Here is a 21,650-nt window from a genome sequence, read left to right on the forward strand (position 1 = left end):
TACCAACCTACTACCTAGGAAAAAATATATATATATATATATATTATTTTTTTTTTTTTCAACAAGTTGGTCGTCTCCCACCGAGGCAGGGTGACCCAAAAAAAGAAAGAAAATCCCCAAAAAGAAAATACTTTCATCATCATTCAACACTTTCACCACACTCACACATTATCACTGCTTTTGCAGAGGTGCTCAGAATATAACAGTTTAGAAGCATACACATATAAAGATACACAACATATCCCTCCAAACTGCCAATATCCCAAACCCCTCCTTTAAAGTGCAGGCATTGTACTTCCCATTTCCAGGACTCAAGTCCGACTATATGAAAATAACCGGTTTCCCTGAATCCCTTCACTAAATATTACCCTAACTCACAATTTGGAGAAGAAACTTTTTAGATGGAATTAGTCCACCCAGCACCATATCAGGATTTAAAAGAAAAAAAAATGAAATTTTCTTTTAATATTATTTCAAGTAAAAATATCACATTGTAACATTATTCACTGAAACTATTAAATTCAAAATGAAAGTTGATAGAATTTAAGATATTATTAACAGTATTTAAATAGAAGTCATACTAGTGGTTAAGTCTGACAAATCTTTATACATTATAAGAAAAAAAAAGTGATCTATACACATCTAAAAACCACTTTATTCAATTTTTGGCCCCTAATGAGAAGTAAAAAGGGTGATGAATTAGCATGCAAATGTATAACAAATGGCTTTGTATTTTGCAACTTCATGCATAACAGTATCAACCACTGGCTGCCATTATGACATGTCTATTCATAATGCAAAAAATTTGTTAGATTTGTTTAGGTTCTAAACAAAAATTTATTGTTTTGCATCTTACATGTACTTAATTCTGGATATAATACCCATATTTCACAATGTCTTAATATACAAACATGCATATTAGTAGCCTATTGCAACTGCTCAATCACCACTTACAGGTTACATTATTTGAGCTATGATATAATACTATCAAATCTGAACACTAATTCTTCAAAAATCAATGGAAATTTTCTGAAGTTCTGTAACATTCCCATGATGATCATTTCCAGACTATTATTCATTTCTGTCAGAACAAGACCTGTACTGCTTGGGACCTCATAATCAGAAAGGCAAAAACACAAAGCATTTTTTTTCATCCTATAAAAGCTTTTAAATTTACAAATAGAATAAAAAATTAGTTAAAATATAGACAATTTTGGGTTAAAGGCTAGTTCATTAACCCAGTCAAAATCTCTGAATTACACAATTAAACATTTTTAACAAAAAATATACAATGTATTAACTAAGTTATCCATTGTAAACAACACTAGCATTTTCGTTTTTTGTTTGGGAAGTGGCCACCTCTACCAGATTTTCGCTTCTTTCCAGCATTATTACGAGCTCTGGATCGAGCTTCCTTCATCTTCTTGAGTTGTTCTTCCTCCTCTTCTCCATCAACCAGTCGCAATTCTGCATCCATGTCCTTAACCTAAAAAGACGATTCAAATTATAAAGAGAAGCTACACATGGAATTCCATGTGGTGGCAGCACAATAATGACAATGAGAATACGAAAAACAAAAGATGAATAAGAAAAATGAGATAAGAAGAATGACAAAAAGTTACAAGTTGCTATACTGGATGGAAGTTATGAAAAATGTCTTGTTATATTTATTTTATGGAAATGAACCCGAAAAAAAGACAGAATTGTACATTTTCAGTGCAGAGTCCTGAAACTATGTGCAAGTCATCAGAATACTGGGTCTGGAGTAGAGATGTATTGGATATCCGCATCCGTGGAACATCCACACAATTTCTTGCATCCACATCTGCATTTTACTGTAAACAGATATCCACATATGCAAAATAAGTAAAACATTCTCATACACATCCACATCCACGGATATCTAAATTTTCACATCCGATACATCTCCAGTCTGAAGCTACTACCTCTGCACTGTACTGCATATAGGATACATAACAGTATCTCTTACTTCATTAGGTTAAATTTTCCTGAACAAGTTGGATTATTGTGACAAACTGGTGGGAATATGGTAATAATAAAAAGCAACTTTAAGGCAAATCAATAACTTGCCATAAGTAGTAGTAGGTTGGTAGACACCAACCACCCAGGAAGGTACTACCGCCCTGCCAAGCGAGTGTAAAACGAAAGCCTGTAATTGTTTTACATGATGGTAGGATTCCTAGTGTCTTTTTATTCTGTCTCATACACATGCAAGATTTCAGGTACGTCTTGCTACTTCTACTTACACTTAGGTCACACTACACATACATGTACAAGCATATATATACACACACCCCTCTGGGTTTTCTTCTTTTTCTTTCTAGTTCTTGTTCTTGTTTGTTTCCTCTTACCTCCATGCGGAAGTGGAACAGAATTCTTTCTCCGTAAGCCATGCGTGTTGTAAGAGGCGACTAAAATGCCAGGAGCAAGGGTCTAGTATCCCCTTCTCTTGTATATATTACTAAATGTAAAAGGAGAAGCTTTTATTTTTCCTTTTGGGCCACCCCGCCTTGGTGGGATACGGCCGGTTTGTTGAAAAAAAAAAAAAATAGTAGTAGTAGTAGGTTGGTAGAGAGCAACCACCCAGGGAGGTACTACCGTTCTACCAAGTGAGCGTAAAATGAAAGCCTATAATTGTTTTACATGATGGTAGGATTGCTGGTGTCTTTTGTCTGTCTCATAAATATACAAGATTACAGGTACGTCTTGCTACTTCTACTTACACTTAGGTCACACTACACGTTTACTTATACACACTCATCTGAGTTTTCTTTGATTATATCTTAATTCTTGTTCTAAGTACTTTTCCTTTTATATCCATGGGGAAGTGGAATAAGAATCTTTCCTCCGTAAGCCATGCGTGTTGTAAAAGTCAACTAGAATGCCGAGAACAATGGGCTAGTAACCCCTTTTCCTGTAATAATTACTATAAAGAATAAGAAGAAAATTGTCAAAGTGGGAAGTCCGAATGTGTGTGGATGTTGTGAAAATGATAAGAAAGAGATGATTGTGGATGTTATGAATGAGAAGAAGCTGGATGTCCTGGCTTTAAGTGAAACAAAGCTGAAGGGGGTGGGTGAGTTTCAGTGGAGAGGAATAAATGGGATTAGGTCAGGGGTTTCTAATAGAGTTAGAGCTAAAGAAGTAGCAGCAATAATGTTGAAGGATAAGCTATGGGAGGAAAAGAGGGACTATAAATATATTAATTCAAGGATTATGTGGAGTAAAATAAAGGTTGGATGTGAGAAGTGGGTTATATTAAGCATATATGCACCTGGGGAAGAGAGATTTTGGGAAATGTTGAGTGAATGAGTGGGGAGCTTGGAACCAAGTGTGAGAGTACTTGTGGTTGGGGATTTTAATGCTAAAGTGGGTAAAAATGTTGTGGAGGGAATAGTGGGTAAATTTGGGGTGCAAGGGGTAAATGAAAATGGCGAGCCTTTAATTGAGCTATGTGTAGAAAGAGGTTTGGTAATAAATAATACATATTTTATGAAGAGGACAAATAAATATACAAGGTATGATGTAGCATGTAATGAAAGTAGTTTGTTAGACTATGTAATGGTGGATAAAAGGTTGATGGGGAGGCTCCAGGATGTACACATTTAAAGAGGGGCAACTGATATATCGGATCATTATCTAGTTGTAGCTACAGTTAGAGTAAGAGGGAGATGGGATAAGAGGAAAATGGCAACAACAAGTAAGAGGGAGGTGAAAGTGTATAAACTAAGGGAGGAGGAAGTTCGGGTGAAATATAAGCAACTGTTGGCAGAAAGGTGGGCTGGTGCAGGTATGAGTAGTTGGGGGGGGGGTGGTTTAAAGAGGGTTGGAATAGTTTTAAAAATGCAGTATTAGAATGTGGGGCAGAAGTTTGTGGTTATAGGAGGGTGAGTACAGGAGGAAAGAGAAGTGATTGGTGGAATGATGAAGTAAAGGGAGTGATAAAAGAGGAAAAGTTAGCTTATGAGAGGTATTTACAAAGTAGAAGTGTTATAAGAAGAGCAGAGTATATTGAGAGTAAAAGAGAAGTGAAGAGAGTGGTGAGAGAGTGCAAAAGGAGAGCGGTTGATAGAGTGAGAGAGGTAGTCAAGAAATTTTAATGAAAATAAAAAAAATTTTTGAAGTGAGTTAAACAAGTTAAGAAAGCCTAGGGAACAAATGGATTTGTCAGTTAAAAACAGAGTAGGGGAGTTAGTAGATGGGGACATGGAGGTTTTGGGTAGATGGCGAGAATACTTTGAGGAACTTTTAAATATCGACGAAGAAAGGGAGGCGATATTTTCATGCACTAGCCAGGGAGGTATACCATCTTTTAGGAGTAAAAAAGAGTAGGATGTGAGTGTGGGGGAGGTGCGTGAGACATTATGTAGAATGAAAGGGGGTAAAGCAGCTGGAACTGACGGGATCATGACAGAAATGTTAAAAGCAGGGGAGGGACAGTGTTGGAGTGGTTGGTATTTTTGTTTAATAAATGTATGAAAGAGGGGAAGGTACCTAGGGATTGGCGGAGAGCATGTATAGTCCCTTTATATAAATGGAAGGGGAACAAAAGAGATTGTAAAAATTATAGAGGAATAAGTTTACTGAGTATACCAGGAAAAGTGTATGGTAGGGTTATTATTGAAAGAATTAGTGGTAAGACAGAATGTAGAATTGCGGATGAGCAAGGAGGTTTTAGAGTGGGTAGGGGATGTGTAGATCAAGTGTTTACATTGAAGCATATATGTGATCAGTATTTAGATAAAGGTAGGGAAGTTTTTATTGCATTTATGGATTTAGAAAAGGCATATGATAGAGTCGATAGAGAAGCAATGTGGCAGATGGTGCAAGTATATGGAACAGGTGGTAAGTTACTAAATGCTGTAGAGTTTTTATGAGGATAGTGAGGCTCAGGTCAGGGTGTGTAGAAGAGAGGGAGACTATTTCCCGGTATAAGTAGGTCTTAGACAGGGATGTGTAATGTCACCATGGTTGTTTAATATATTTATAGATGGGGTTGTAAAAGAAGTAAATGCTAGGGTGTTCGGGAGAGGGGTGGGATTAAATTATGGGGAATTAAATACAAAATGGGAAGTAACACAGTTACTTTTTGCTGATGATACTGTGCTTATGGGAGATTCTAAAGAAAAATTGCAAAGGTTAGTGGACGAATTTGGGAGTGTGTGTAAAAGTTGAAAATGAACATAGAAAAGATTAAGGTGATGAGAGTTTCAAATAAGAACATAAGAACATAAGAACGAAGGAACACTGCAGAAGGCCTACTGGCCCATGCGAGGCAGGTCCAAGTCTCCTACCGGCTTAAGCCAATGCACCCAACCTAGTCAGGTCAGGTCACATTGACTTAAGGGAGGAACACGGCAACCGACCTGGTAGCACAAGCTATCAGGTCTAACTCACACCCACCCACATCCACTCATGTATTTATCCAACCTATTTTTAAAGCTACACAACGTTCTGGCCTCTATAACGGTACTTGGGAGTTTGTTCCACTCATCCACAACTCTATTACCAAACCAGTACTTTCCTATATCCTTCCTGAATCTGAATTTTTCCAACTTAAAACCATTGCTGCGAGTCCTGTCTAGGCTAGATATTTTCAGCACACTATTTACATCCCCTTTATTTATTCCTGTCTTCCATTTATACACCTCAATCATATCCCCCCTAATTCTACGTCTTTCTAGAGAGTGCAGATTCAGGGCCCTTAGTCTATCCTCATAGGGAAGGTTTCTGATACATGGGATCAACTTTGTCATCCTCCTTTGTACATTTTCCAGAGAATTTATATCCATTCTGTAATAAGGTGACCAAAACTGTGCAGCATAATCTAAATGAGGCCTAACCAAGGATGTATAGAGTTGAAGAACAACCTGAGGACTCCTATTATTTATGCTTCTTGATATGAAGCCAAGGATTCTATTAGCTTTATTGCGAACACTTATGCACTGTTGTCTTGGTTTCAGATTACTGCTAACCAGAACTCCTAAATCTTTTTCGCAATCCGTAATATTAAGATCTACATTATTTAGTTTATATGTGGCATGATTATTGTCCTGTCCAACATTTAGAACTTTGCATTTGTCTATATTAAACTGCATCTGCCACTTCTCCGACCACTGCATCAGTCTATTCAAATCTTCCTGGAGTGCTCGAATGTCCTCGTCAGAATGAATTCGACGGCCTATTTTGGTGTCATCGGCAAACTTGCCGATGTCGCTCTTTATGCCCTCATCTATGTCGTTTATGTAGATTGTGAACAGCAGGGGGCCCAACACTGACCCCTGTGGAACACCGCTCGTGACACTTCCCCACTCTGATTTCTCCCCATTTATGCAAACTCTCTGCTGCCTATTTGTCAACCATGCCTCTATCCAGGAAAAAATTTCTCCTCCTATTCCATGTGCTTTAATTTTCCTCAATAGTCTCTGATGTGGGACCCTGTCAAAAGCCTTACTGAAGTCCATATACACAATATCATATTCATTACCATGATCTACCTCCTCAAATACCTTAGTGAAAAAAGTTAATAAATTCGTAAGGCAGGAACGCCCCTTTGTAAAACCATGCTGAGATTCGTTGATTAATTTATGCTTTTCAAGGTGGCTACGAACTGCCTCGGCAATTATTGGAAAATTGGATATCAAATTGGGGAGGAGGAGTATGGAAGAAGTGAATGTTTTCAGATATTTGGGAGTTGATGTGTCAGCAGATGGATTTATGAAGGATGATGTTAATCAAAATTGATGAAGGAGAAAAGATGAGTGGTGCATTGAGGTACAAGTGGAGGCAAAAAATGTTATCTATGGAGGCAAAGAAGGGAATGTATGAAAGTATAGTAGTACCAACACTCTTATATGGGTGTGAAGCTTGGGTTGTAAATGCTGCAGCGACGAGGCGGTTGGAGGCAGTGGAGATGTCCTGTCTAAGGGCAATGTGTGGTGTAAATATTATGCAGAAAATTCGGAGTGTGGAAATTAGGAGAAGGTGATTAGTTAATAAAAGTATTAGTCAGAGGGCTGAAGAGGGTTTGTTGAGGTAGTTTGGTCATTTAGAGAGAATGGATCAAAGTAGAATGACATGGAGAGCGTATAAATCTGTAGGGAAAAGAAGGCAAGGTAGGGGTCGTCCTCGAAAAGGTTGGAGGGAGGGATGGGGTCAAGGAGATGTGGGCAAGGGGTTTGGACTTCCAGCGTGTGTGAGCGTGTTAGATAGGAGTGAATGGAGACAAATGGTATTTGGGACCTGACGAGCTGTTGGAGTGTGAGCAGGGTAATATTTAGTGAAGGGATTCAGGGAAACCGGTTATTTTATATAACTGGACTTGAGTCCTGGAAATGGGAAGTACAATGCCTGCACTCTAAAGAAGGGGTTTTAGATATTGGCAGTTTGGAGGGATATATTGTGTATTTTTATACGTATATACTTCTAAACTGTTGTATTCTTGGCACCTCTGCATAAACAGTGATTATGTGTGAATGAGATGAAATTGTTGAATGATGAAAGTATTTTCTTCTTTGGGATTTTTTCTTTCTTTTTGGGTCACCCTGCCTCGGTGGGAGACGGCCAACTTGTTGGAGAGAGAAGGGGGAAAAAAAAAAAAAAAAAAAACTGTACAGTAGCCACTCTTAACACACACACATTAAGAATGAGGATAAATTTATTAAAATTTAATGAAGTTATATCAAATTCAGTGATGAAACTGCACGAAATAAATGTGTGAAATGCAAAGATCACAGATTGTTCAGTAAACATACGAAGTGATACTTCTAAGAAAATTTAAATAAAGAAGAAATTATCCATTATATCACAACAGCATACTTAGTATACTTTCTCCCTTCTTAACTTTATTTACACACTTCCATAAATGCAGCATAATGCACACACATTTTAAAGAGGACTTCTGAGTCTGCAAACAAACTGCTTCATATCAAAGCTTTTAAGCTTATTTCAAGAGTATACAAAAAAAATGAAAATGAAAATTTAGAAATTAAATGAAGGTTTAACACCTTTATATATTAGCTGTGACCAATTTATTGTGCTCTTCTACTCCCACTACCCAGCCTGATGCCAGGCTTCCCTGTTGACATCTACTTTTTTTTTATTTAGGGGAAATGCTAAAACCATATGGTTCAGACAGCACCTAGGGAATAAGATGCATTCAAGTTTGATACAAGGGAGAGATCAAGTCCAGTTCCTCGGATCAAGACCCCTCAGAAGCATCAAAACACTTCCCTTATCGGGCAGGTTCGAAAATTTTCCTACTTAAACACGTGCACCTTTACCCGTGACATCCTACACACGCCACGCATCTGGATTCCCGTTCTTTAATTCTAACCAATCACAAGCCTTCCCTGAGTCGCTTCAGCTAAGTGATGATGGCGTTTGCCACCTTCCCATTGGTTGAGAGATCAAAACATAAACACTCGTGGCTTGGCGTCGCCCACAGTGGGTTTTTTCCATCCAGTGTCACTAATATACTCTTGGATCTTACCTTCTACAATGTCGGTAAGTACTGATTGTTGTGTTTAGTGCGTACATGAATAGTTTAGGCATATTTTGATATATACATAAAGTCCATGTGGAGCATAATGTGAGTGTAGCATGCAGTTGAAAAAAGTGCAACAAAGGAAGTACGAAAATTTTCGTACCTGCCCGAGAAGTGACATAGTACAATTTTAGTAAAATAAATATTTATAAAAAAATTTCTATTGCATATATGAATTCTGTAGTGGTCTGGATCTATACAGAAGGTTTTTATTGTCCTTCCAGATCAATGAGAAATTGTTTTATGGGGAGCCCACTAGCACCAGGTCGAAATATGTCTGCATTTTGGATGACAGTGACTCAGAACCAGAGGTAGATGACCCAGAATTGCTGGATAGTGGTGATGAATACTTGCCACTGGATGCAGAGGTGTCAAGTGATGATGAGGAGGAAGAAAGGCCAGCCAAAAAACAAAAATTAGTGAAGAAAAAGAAAGGTATTACGTCCAAACATAGATCTACATTCACGTGTGTAGCGCTCCGAAGGCACATCTACTTTTTTTTACATGCTTTCAAATGGAGAAAATAAAGGTCGGAGTGCTACGCACGTAAATGCAGATCTACATTTGGACAGTGTAACCCTTTCAGGGTTGAGAGGCCCTCTCCTAAACTTGTTCTCAGGGTCAAAATTTTTTTTTGGAAAAAAAAAAAAAACTCTTATGAAAAGAGAGAGAATCTTTTCCCCATCACAATGACACCAAAAGTATGAAATCTGACGGAAAACTTACGGAATTATGCTCTCGTGAAGTTAGCGGTCTCAACGATGTTTACGCATCGGCGATTTCGCCCACTTTGAGCCCTATTTTCTGCCAATTCCAGTGCACTAGTGGACAAAAATCATAACTGTTTTGCTAGAACTACATTTTTTCTATCAAATGAGTACAAGAAACCACCCATTTACCAATTTCAACTATCCAATAAAGTGGTCAGAAATTAGCAATTTTGCCAATTTCACACAAATTTCAAAAGATGCCAATTTCCAAATAGGGTCCAGAATAAACAAGACAGACATTCCTGGCACTAAAATAACATTTCCTCTGTTCATTAGTCACATCCCCAGGCCCTTCTTACATTTCTTTTGCTTTCCACTTTGAATTTTTATTCTCACAAAAAGATAGAAGATTTACAGTTATGCAGACTACTGCATTAGTGTAGAAATGGTATAAATAATATCAGTGCACTTGTGAAAGAATATTAGACTCACCAGTTGACGTGTATTGGACACGTGGCATGATTTGTTTACTTTTGAACTTTGGCAAAAATCGAACATTTCTGCTACTTTGAGCTCAATTTCAAGGCACTTTTCATTGTGAAACCAATCAAAATCATCACAATTTCTGTAATACGTCTTCCATTCTATAACACGAGCCCAGGAAAACTAGAATACAACCATAAATACCATTTGAAAATACAGTGCAAATTCCATTTTAAACCAAAAACCTATTTTAAACCAAAAAATCCTGCAGCACTGTGTACTGCAGGATTTTTTTTTATACTGTGCACACTGACCACACAGACCCATTCTTTCATATGTAGGCCTACCAGCTTTCTCTTGTTAGATTTGAAGGCGCTAGAATTTAGGCGTACTAGTACGTCAATAACCCTGGTGAGTAAGCCATACTAGTACGTCGGAAACCCTGAAAGGGTTAAGGGTCAAGGGATCCCTGTTGATAGCCTCGTTAACCAGGCTCTTTGTGCTAGCAGCCTGCAGGCCCACACAGTCCAGCTGATCCAATATGTGTAGAAGCTCAAGTTCTTTATTGGCACTTCATGAAATAATTTACTATTTAAAGTTTGAATTTACAATTTCAAGTATTATACTACATTGTATAAAGGTATAATGATTTGCATAAGTTTACCAAGTTTGTAGTACAGAATTCAATGAAGACTTAATACATACAATTATCAGCAAAATAGCACAATTATGTATGATTCCTCAGTGAAATAAATTATTTATTAAAGTTGAATGATTAATTTTCTTTTACTATACCTTTAACTTCCCCTCCAGCTTTTCCATCACTTGCTTATTGAAATCTTCCTCTTTGAAGCGTATATAGCCCTTAGTCATGCCACGACTAAAATCAATCCATGCACATTGGTCAGCAAACTCTCCCAAAGACTCCTTTATGTCTTCCCTGGCTGCTTCAGATCCTTCTTTTAAGCCAGAGAAGTAGAGGAATGTCCCTTTTGGGATCTCAATTTCTGCTGCCTCCTAAAAAATAAAAATATCAATGAGAAAGTGAAAGTAAGCATTACTGCTAAGAATGGACATGGTTCAAGCCACTAATTATACTTGTGCACACTCTTATTATACTTCATTTCTGAGTACAGTAGTCCTTCAATTAGAATGCACAAGGTTGTCTTAACTTGGGTGGCAGATTGTAGCAAAAAGTATAACAGGAAAAGGATTGGTGTTGATGCCATAAATTAAAAAAAAAAATTTAGTAATGACTACAAATCTAAGTAGTTCCCTCTGTAGATTTTTCTCAATCTATTCTCAGGGCCACAAACATGCTCCCCCAACCCTCAGCCTCCCACCATTCTTGCTAAGGAAAAATAAAACATTATTCAATGCATTTATAACAAGAAAAAAGAAAAAATCAGTAAAACACTTACTGGATTATTATCTTGAAGGTTAGGAGAGTAACTAAGTACAGTGGTACCCCGAGTTGCAAACTGCTCCCAACTTGATCAATTATGTAAGTGCTTTTGTAAGTGTATTTTTGGGGGTCCAAAACAGACTAATCTAATTTACATTATTCCTTATGGGAACAAATTTGTTTGGTAACGGCACTTGAACAGCCTTCTGGAATGAAGAAAGTTCGAAACTCAGGGTACCACTGTATCATGTACAGTAGGGCCCCGCTTTACGGTGTTTCACTTTATGGCGTTCCGCTAATTCGGACATTTCAAATTATGACCAAAACTTGCTATACGGCTCCCCCCACCTGAATTTCTAATATGGTCACGTTTATAGGGAGCCGCATCACTCCTTGTTACTCGCTCCAACCACACCACCTCAGTTGCTGTGTAATATCTCTGGATATTAATCAGTAAGGCCACTAATATCATCTTCAGTGTTATGCCACCAAGCAGGAGAAATAAGGAACTGAAAGGAAGATAAAATTCTTTGTCACTTTTTAGGTGACAAAGTCCATTTGCTATCACACTGCCACATGGAATTTCCTTGCTAAGTTTGTGGCCCAATAAGGCCCCATCAAGCATCTCCTCACACTTCTATAGCAACAGGAGGAACAAGGAATTGAAGGTACAGTACTGTATAATAGAACTTGTACTATGTATATGCCATTTAACTACGAGAGGTACAAGTTGCATTCTAGGCATGTCTGTGATTGCTGCCAATAGGTAACTACTGCAATACATGAATTTCTTCCATGTAACAATTTTGTTACCAGCAACAATATATGGAAGACTGAAACAACCCAGATATATGCCCCCACTCTAAAGTATTCATTCAGAGATCTATACTGAAGTGCATGGGAAAGGCAGATAAACCATGCAATACACACTGACGTTATCTGCCAAGAGGAAGTAACTATAATCTGGCTACCTCTACTTCTATCTAGATAGCTGAAGCAAGCATAGCATGTATTTTGTGTTTTTAATCATGTCGGCTGTTTTCAACCGAGCCAGGGTGACCCAAAAAGAAAGAAAAAACTCAAAAAGACAAAACCTTCATCATTCAACACTTTCACCATCATTCATACATAATCACTGTCTTTGCGGAGGCACTCAGATACGACAGTTTAGACGTCCCTCCAAACTGCCATTATCCCAAACAACTCCTTTAAAGTGCAGCATTGTACTTCCCATTTCCAGGACTCAAGTCTGGCTAAGTGGTTTCCCTGAATCCCTTCACAAAATATTACCCTGCTGACACTCCAACAGCTCGTCAGGTCCTAAAAATCATTCTTCTCCATTCACTATCTAACATGCTCACACACGCTTGCTGGAAGTCCAAACCCCTCACCCAAAAAATCACCTTTATCTCCTCCCTCCAACCTTTTTGAGGACAACCCCTACCCCGCCTTCCTTTCCCTACAGATTTATACACTCTCCAAGTCATTCTACTTTGTTCCATTCTCTCTCAAGACCAAACCACCTCAACAACCCCTCTTCAGCCCTATGACCAATACTTTTAGTAACTCCACACCTCCAAATTTCCACACAACAAATTCTCTGCATAATATTTACACCATACAATGCCCTATGACACAACATCTCCACTACCTCCAACTGCCTCCTCGCTGCAGCATTCAAAACACATGCTTCACACCCACATAAGTGTTGGTACCACTCTATTCCTGTGCTTCTATTGATAACATTTTTTGTCTCCATAGACACCTCAATGCACCACTCACCTTTTTCATCAATTTTATGGTTAACCTTGTCCTTATAAACCCATCTGGTGACAAATCTACTCCCAAATATCTGAACACATTCACTTCTTCCATACTCCCTCCATCCAATGTGATATCCAATTTTTCTTTACCTAACTCGTTTGATGCTCTCATCACCATACTCTTATCTATATACTCCCTCTATACTACCAAGTTTGAAAAATTGGGTTGAAATTTAAGAATCTTTATTTCTTTCAACACACTGGCCGTATCCCACCGAGGCGGGATGGCCCAAGAGGAAAAACGAAAGTTTCTCCTTTTCCATTTAGTAATATATACAGGAGAAGAGGTTACTAGCCCCTTGCTCCCGGCATTTTAGTCACCTCTTACAACACGCATGGCATATGGAGGAACAATTCTGTTCCACTTCCCCATGGAGATAAAAGGAAATAAATAAGAATAAGAACTAGAAAGAAAATAGAAGAAAGCCCAGAGGGGTGTGTATATATGTGCTTGTACATGTATGTGTAGTGTGACCTAAGTGTAAGTAGAAGTAGCAAGACATATCTGAAATCTTGCATGTTCATGAGACAGAAAAAAGGGCACCAGCAATCCTACCATCATGTAAAACAATTACAGGCTTTCGTTTTACACTCACTTGGCAGGACGGTAGTACCTCCCTGGGTGGTTGCTGTCTACCAACCTACTACCTATGAAATTTAAGAATACCATAATGAAAATCATGCATAGCATATAATATGAAGAGGGAATGTACAATTGTAATACTATTACAACTAAAACTAGCATTACTATTTGCTAAACCACAACACTATATAGTCAATCAGAATAAACACTGGATCTGGTCAGCCCTTGTATTGCAAAGTGCTTATCCAGACAAACACTGACAACAAAAGTTTCCAGAAGTGGAATAAAAGTACAAGCCAAGCAAACTGGATTCATAAAAGCTGAGTTATTTGGGTGAATGCCATATTTTAGGAGATGGGATGAATAAAAATTATACAAGGTGAGACAAGGGTTACATAAAAGTGCAACAAACAAAGAACTTAAGAATATGGCTATGAAAAAGATAAAAAAATTAAATTTTTTAAAATTGATATGGCAGTATATGCACCTGGAGAAGAGAGAAGTGTGGAGGAAAGAGATATTTTGTGAAATGTTGAGTGAGTGCATGGGGAGTTTTGAACCAAGTGTGAGAGTACTGGTGGTTGGGAATTTCAATGTTTAAGTGGGTAAAAATGTTGTGGAGGGAGTAGTAGGTAAATTTGGGGTGCCAGGGGTAAATGAAAATGGGGAGCCTTTAATTGAGCTATTATTGGTAACAAGTAATACATATTTTATGAAGAAGAGGATAAATAAATATACAAGGTATGATATAGCATGTAATGAAAGTAGTTTCTTAGATTATGTACTGGTGGATAAAAGGTTGATGGGTAGGCTCCAGGATGTACACGTTTATAGAAGGGCAACTGATATATCAGATCATTATTTAGTTGTAGCTACAGTTAGAGTAAGAGGTAGATGGTAAAAGAGGAAAATGGCAACAACAAGTAAGAGGGAGGTTGAAGTGTATAAACTAAGAGGAGAAAGTTCGGGTGAGATATAAGCAACTATTGGCAGAAAGGTGAGCTGGTGCAAGTATGAGTAATGGAGGGGAGGGGGGGGGGGAGGGTTGGAATAGTTTTAAAAAATGCAGTATTAGAATGTGGGGCAGAAGTTTGTGGTTATAGGAGGGTGGGTGCAGGAGGAAAGAGGAGTGATTGGTGGAATGATAAAGTAAAGGATGTGATAAAAGAGAAAAAGGTAGCTTATGAGAGGTTTTTACAAAGCATGTTATAAGAAGAGTAAAGTATATGGAGAGTAAAAGAAAGGTGAAGTGTGTGGTGAGAGAGTGCAAAAGGAGAGCAGATGATTGACTGGGAGAGGCACTGTCAAGAAATTTTAATGAAAATAAGAAAAAATTTTGGAGTGAGTTAAACAAGTTAAGAAAGCCTAGGGACGAATGGATTTGTCACTTAAAAACAGAGTAGTGGAGTTAGTAGATGGGGAGATGGAGGTTTTGGGTAGATGGCGAGAATATTTTGAGGAACTTTTAAATGTCGACGAATAGCAGAGTATATGGAGAGTAAAAGAAAGGTAAAGAGAGTGGTGAGAGAGTGCAAAAGGAGAGCAGATGATTGACTGGGAGAGGCACTGTCAAGAAATTTTAATGAAAATACGAAAAATTTTTGGAGTGAGTTAAACAAGCTAAGAAAGCCTAGGGAAAGTATGGATTTGTCAGTTAAAAACAGAGTAGGGGAGTTAGTAGATGGGGAGATGGAGGTATTAGGTAGATGGCGAGAATATTTTGAGGAACTTTTAAATGTTAAGGAAGAAACAGAGGCAGTAATTTCATGCACTGGTCAGGGAGGTATACCATCTTTTAGGAGTGAAGAAGAGCAGAATGTAAGTGTGGGGGAGGTACGTGAGGCATTACGTAAAATGAAAGGGGGTAAAGCAGCTGGAACTGATGTTATCATGAGAGAAATGTTAAAAGCAGGGGGTGATATAGTGTTGGAGTGGTTGGTACTTTTGTTTAATAAATGTATGAAAGAGGGGAAGGTACCTAGGGATTGGCGGAGAGCATGTATAGTCCCTTTATATAAAGGGAAAGGGGACAAAAGAGACTGTAAAAATTATAGAGGAATAAGTTTACTGAGTATACCAGGAAAAGTGTACGGTAGGGTTATAATTGAAAGAATTCGAGGTAAGACAGAATGTAGGATTGCGGATGAGCAAGGAGGTTTCAGAGTGCGTAGGGGATGTGTAGATCAAGTGTTTACATTGAAGCATATATGTGAACAGTATTTAGATAAAGGTAGGGAAGTTTTTATTGCATTTATGGATTTAGAAAAGGCATATGATAGAGTGGATAGAGGAGCAATGTGGCAGATGTTGCAAGTATATGGAATAGGTGGTTAAGTTATTAAATGCTGTAAAGAGTTTTTATGAGGATAGTGAGGCTCAGGTTAGGGTGTGTAGAAGAGAGGGAGACTACTTCCCGGTAAAAGTAGGTTTTAGACAGGGATGTGTAATGTCACCATGGTTGTTTAATATATTTATAGATGGGGTTGTAAAGGAAGTAAATGCTAGGGTGTTCGGGAGAGGGGTGGGATTAAATTTTGGGGAATCAAATTCAAAATGGGAATTGACACAGTTACTTTTTGCTGATGATACTGTGTTTATGGGAGATTCTAAAGAAAAATTGCAAAGGTTAGTGGATGAGTTTGGGAATGTGTGTAAAGGTAGAAAGTTGAAAGTGAACATAGAAAAGAGTAAGGTGATGAGGGTGTCAAATGATTTAGATAAAGAAAAATTGGATATCAAATTGGGGAGGAGGAGTATGGAAGAAGTGAATGTTTTCAGATACTTGGGGGTTGACGTGTCGGCGGATGGATTTATGAAGGATGAGGTTAATCATAGAATTGATGAGGGAAAAAACGTGAGTGGTGCGTTGAGGTATATGTGGAGTTAAAAAACGTTATCTATGGAGGCAAAGAAGGGAATGTATGAAAGTATAGTAGTACCAACACTCTTATCCATATGGGTGTGAAGCTTGGGTGGTAAATGCAGCAGCGAGGAGACGGTTGGAGGCAGTGGAGATGTCCTGTTTAAGGGCAATGTGTGGTGTAAATATTATGCAGAAAATTTGGAGTGTGGAAATTAGGAGAAGGTGTGGGGTTAATAAAAGTATTAGTCAGAGGGATGAAGAGGGGTTGTTGAGGTGGTTTGGTCATTTAGAGAGAATGGATCAAAGTAGAATGACATGGAGAGCGTATAAATCAGTATGGGAAGGAAGGTGGCGTAGGGGTCATCCTCAAAAAAGGTTGGGAGGAGGGGAAAAGGAGGTTTTGTGGGAGAGGGGCTTGGACTTCCAGCAAGCGTGTTCAATAGGAGTGAATGGAGACGAATGGTATTTGGGACTTGACGAGCTGTTGGAGGGTAATATTTAATGGAGGGATTCAGAGAAACCAGTTATTTTTATATAGCTGGACTTGAGACCTGAAAATGGGAAGTACAATGCCTGCCCTTTAAAGGAGGGGTTCGGGATATTGGCAGTTTGGAGGGATATGTTGTGTATCTTTATACGTGTATGCTTCTAAACTGTTGTATTCTGCTCACCTCTGCAAAAACAGTGATTATGTGCGAGGTGAAAGTGTTGAATGATGATGAAAGTATTTTGTTTTTGGGGATTTTCTTTCTTTTTGGGTCACCCTGCCTCAATGGGAGATAGCCGACTTGTTAAAAAAAAAAAAAAAAAAAAAAAAAAAAAAAAAAAAAAAAAAAAAAAGCAATATGAGGACAGACAAGTACTAAATGAGATAAAACCAGTTAACATTTCGGGCAAAAATGACAGACTATTATACTAACCTCTTCCTTGTTCTCATTATCTTCCTTCTCTTCTTTCTTCTTTCTTGCCTCTTTCCTGGCTTTGCGTTCCTCAATCTCCTTTTTCTTTTCTTCTACATAATCTTCGTGCCACTTGCGAAGTAAGTATGTGTTTTTATACTTTACATCATCTAGTTCTTTAAATTCCTTTGCTTTTTCTACTGTTGGGAACACAACAAGAACGGATCCTTTGAAACCCTGTTTCTTTGACTCTTTGTCAAAATAATGACGCATCTGAAAATCAAGCAGACAAGGTAATTCAAAACACGGTTATACAGAGAACAGAGCACCATAATTAATTCGACTTATAAGTTTAATTTGAAGAATAAAAGTTACAATACCATGGCTGGAACAATTCACAAATGAAATTAAGATAAGAACCTTTAGTCGAAGTTTCAGTCAATCCTGGACCATCATCAAGTCTCAACTAAGCAAGAAAAGGAAGGGAAGACCAAAAGGCAAACCAGGAAGAGGGATAGGAAAAGTGGCAGTGATGGCAGTACAGTAGTAAATATTTTTTTTTTAACTTATCATTATTGTTAGTTACTGTTATTTTGTTAGTAGTACCTGTGATGCCTGTGACAAGTTGAAAGGGTTTTCCTACTCTTTAGTCCAGTCTTAGGCCAGGCTTGTCTGTTACTAGTCAAACTTGCAATAATGCTGCAATACTAATTGTACTAGTATGTAGTAGTTTGTAGTAGTAACAGTAGCAGGGTACATTATATCTCAAGATGATGGAGGCTTGCAAAGGAAAGAGAAGATCTGCAGTGGGCCTAATGGTCCATGCTAGTAAAGCATGTAGCAGCAAGCAAGGAACAAATCAGAAGGCAGGAAAAGCTAAAGAAATACAGAAGACAGGTCATGAGAATTAAAAAGCCAGATCAAGTCATGAGTGTTCTGAAGATCAGAGCATTTGTTTGAGAAAGGCAGCACCTACAGAAACAAAACAACGACTAAGATTCATGTTAAGAATGCTGTGCATGAAGTTCAATTCAACAGGACAGTGTCCATGAAGGTCATTTAAAGCTTCCTCTCTAACTCAGGGCTATTTATGAACATCAATTTGTATATCTGTAGCTAAATTTCAGAATTTATACATTATGAACATCACTGAGAAAAAATCATATGACAGTGATAATTAAATATTCAAAGATTAACCCCCCCCCTCATCTTGCAAATACAGAACCTAGTTGTTATATGTTTCAAATTCTAGTTAGGAATATTTCCTTGTGCAAGGGTTAGTCATACTAATGGTATGACTAATCCTTGCACAAGGAAATATTCCTAGCTACACTACATAAAAAAAAAATTTAATTTGTTTATCCAACACCGTATCACTGCAATTTTAAACATTGTATTCCTAAGCACAGATTACTCCAATGAAATATTTTTCTTTTCTCTCTCTCTCTCTCTCTCTCTCTCAACTATGCAGTTAGTTTTAAAATACTTTTTAATGAAGATAAAGACTTTCCCCATATAGCTTACTAAAAAGAAAAGACAGTGATTATGTATGAGTGATGGTGAAAGTGTTGATTGATATGAAAGTTTTTTCTTTCTTTTGGGTCACCCTGCCTTGGTGGAAAACAGCCAACAATGTTAAAAAAAAAAAAAAAAAATGAAGGGGAGGGGAGGTCCTATAGAAAACAAAGAACCTGTATAGAGGAACTGAAATAAATACAAAATGCACATACCAAGACTGTTTCGTAAGGTCCATATTGCTTGAAGTACTCCAGTAGGTCATCTAGTTTTACTGACCCGTCTTTAGCAAAGCCCTTGCAATAAATGGTACGCTTCATTGTCTCTTCCTTTAACTCATCATTGAAGATAGGGAGTGGGTGAGAAGCAGAACGACGGATTTTTTCATTATTCTCATGAACCTGAAATCAATTAAGAATTGGATAGCAATCTTTATAATAATAATAAATAAATAAAAATAAAAAAAAAATAGAAAAAAAAAAAAAAAAAAAAAAACAAATAAATAAATAAATAAATAAATAGATAAATAAATAAATTAAATAAATAAATAAATTAAATATATATATATATATATATATATATATATATATATATATATATATATATATATATATATATATATATATGTATATATTGGGATATTGGCAGTTTGGAGGGATATGTTGTGTATCTTTATATGTGTATGCTTCTAGACTGTTGTATTCTGGGCACCTCTGCAAAAACAGTGATAATGTGCGAGTGTGGTGAAAGTATGATGATGAAAGTATTTTCTTTTTGGGGATTTTCTTTCTTTTTTGGGTCACCCTGCCTCGGTGGGAGACGGCCGACTTGTTGAAAAAAAAAAAAAAAAAAAATATATATATATATATATATATATATATATATATATATTTTTTTTTTATTATTATCACACCGGCCGATTCCCACCAAGGCAGGGTGGCCCGAAAAAGAAAAACTTTCACCATCATTCACTCCATCACTGTCTTGCCAGAAGGGTGCTTTACACTACAGTTTTTAAACTGCAACATTAACACCCCTCCTTCAGAGTGCAGGCACTGTACTTCCCATCTCCAGGACTCAAGTCCGGCCTGCCGGTTTCCCTGAATCCCTTCATAAATGTTACTTTGCTCACACTCCAACAGCACGTCAAGTATTAAAAACCATTTGTCTCCATTCACTCCTATCAAACACGCTCACGCATGCCTGCTGGAAGTCCAAGCCCCTCGCACACAAAACCTCCTTTACCCCCTCCCTCCAACCCTTCCTAGGCCGACCCCTACCCCGCCTTCCTTCCACTACAGACTGATACACTCTTGAAGTCATTCTGTTTCGCTCCATTCTCTCTACATGTCCGAACCACCTCAACAACCCTTCCTCAGCCCTCTGGACAACAGTTTTGGTAATCCCGCACCTCCTCCTAACTTCCAAACTACGAATTCTCTGCATTATATTCACACCACACATTGCCCTCAGACATGACATCTCCACTGCCTCCAGCCTTCTCCTCGCTGCAACATTCATCACCCACGCTTCACACCCATATAAGAGCGTTGGTAAAACTATACTCTCATACATTCCCCTCTTTGCCTCCAAGGACAAAGTTCTTTGTTTCCACAGACTCCTAAGTGCACCACTCACTCTTTTTCCCTCATCAATTCTATGATTCACCTCATCTTTCATAGACCCATCCGCTGACACGTCCACTCCCAAATATCTGAATACGTTCACCTCCTCCATACTCTCTCCCTCCAATCTGATATTCAATCTTTCATCACCTAATCTTTTTGTTATCCTCATAACCTTACTCTTTCCTGTATTCACCTTTAATTTTCTTCTTTTGCACACCCTACCAAATTCATCCACCAATCTCTGCAACTTCTCTTCAGAATCTCCCAAGAGCACAGTGTCATCAGCAAAGAGCAGCTGTGACAACTCCCACTTTGTGTGTGATTCTTTATCTTTTAACTCCACGCCTCTTGCCAAAACCCTCGCATTTACTTCTCTTACAACCCCATCTATAAATATATTAAACAACCACGGTGACATCACACATCCTTGTCTAAGGCCTACTTTTACTGGGAAAAAATTTCCCTCTTTCCTACATACTCTAACTTGAGCCTCACTATCCTCGTAAAAACTCTTCACTGCTTTCAGTAACCTACCTCCTACACCATACACTTGCAACATCTGCCACATTGCCCCCCTATCCACCCTGTCATACGCCTTTTCCAAATCCATAAATGCCACAAAGACCTCTTTAGCCTTATCTAAATACTGTTCACTTATATGTTTCACTGTAAACACCTGGTCCACACACCCCCTACCTTTCCTAAAGCCTCCTTGTTCATCTGCTATCCTATTCTCCGTCTTACTCTTAATTCTTTCAATTATAACTCTACCATACACTTTACCAGGTACACTCAACAGACTTATCCCCCTATAATTTTTGCACTCTCTTTTATCCCCTTTGCCTTTATACAAAGGAACTATGCATGCTCTCTGCCAATCCCTAGGTACCTTACCCTCTTCCATACATTTATTAAATAATTGCACCAACCACTCCAAAACTATATCCCCACCTGCTTTTAACATTTCTATCTTTATCCCATCAATCCCGGCTGCCTTACCCCCTTTCATTTTACCTACTGCCTCACGAACTTCCCCCACACTCACAACTGGCTCTTCCTCACTCCTACAAGATGTTATTCCTCCTTGCCCTATACACGAAATCACAGCTTCCCTATCTTCATCAACATTTAACAATTCCTCAAAATATTCCTTCCATCTTCCCAATACCTCTAAC

The 21,650-nt window shown here is 38.1% G+C and overlaps 1 protein-coding gene across 1 annotated transcript in view; it reads right to left on the bottom strand.

Annotated features, from left to right (window-relative positions):
- Window positions 1–450: 450 nt before the first annotated feature.
- The window catches only part of La (La autoantigen-like), a 33,633-nt gene continuing 12,433 nt past the window's right edge, over window positions 451–21,650 (bottom strand). The window contains exons 4-7 of the mRNA XM_070084045.1: window positions 19,063–19,248; window positions 17,354–17,605; window positions 10,555–10,776; window positions 451–1,486 (exon numbers count right to left, since the gene is read on the bottom strand). Of these exons, the coding sequence (XP_069940146.1) occupies window positions 1,325–1,486; window positions 10,555–10,776; window positions 17,354–17,605; window positions 19,063–19,248 (822 nt within the window). The 3' untranslated portion in view covers window positions 451–1,324. The remainder of the gene's footprint in view (window positions 1,487–10,554; window positions 10,777–17,353; window positions 17,606–19,062; window positions 19,249–21,650) is intronic.

This window comes from Cherax quadricarinatus, chromosome 11 (genome assembly GCF_038502225.1).
Source record: "Cherax quadricarinatus isolate ZL_2023a chromosome 11, ASM3850222v1, whole genome shotgun sequence".
Taxonomy (NCBI): Eukaryota; Metazoa; Arthropoda; class Malacostraca; order Decapoda; family Parastacidae; genus Cherax; species Cherax quadricarinatus.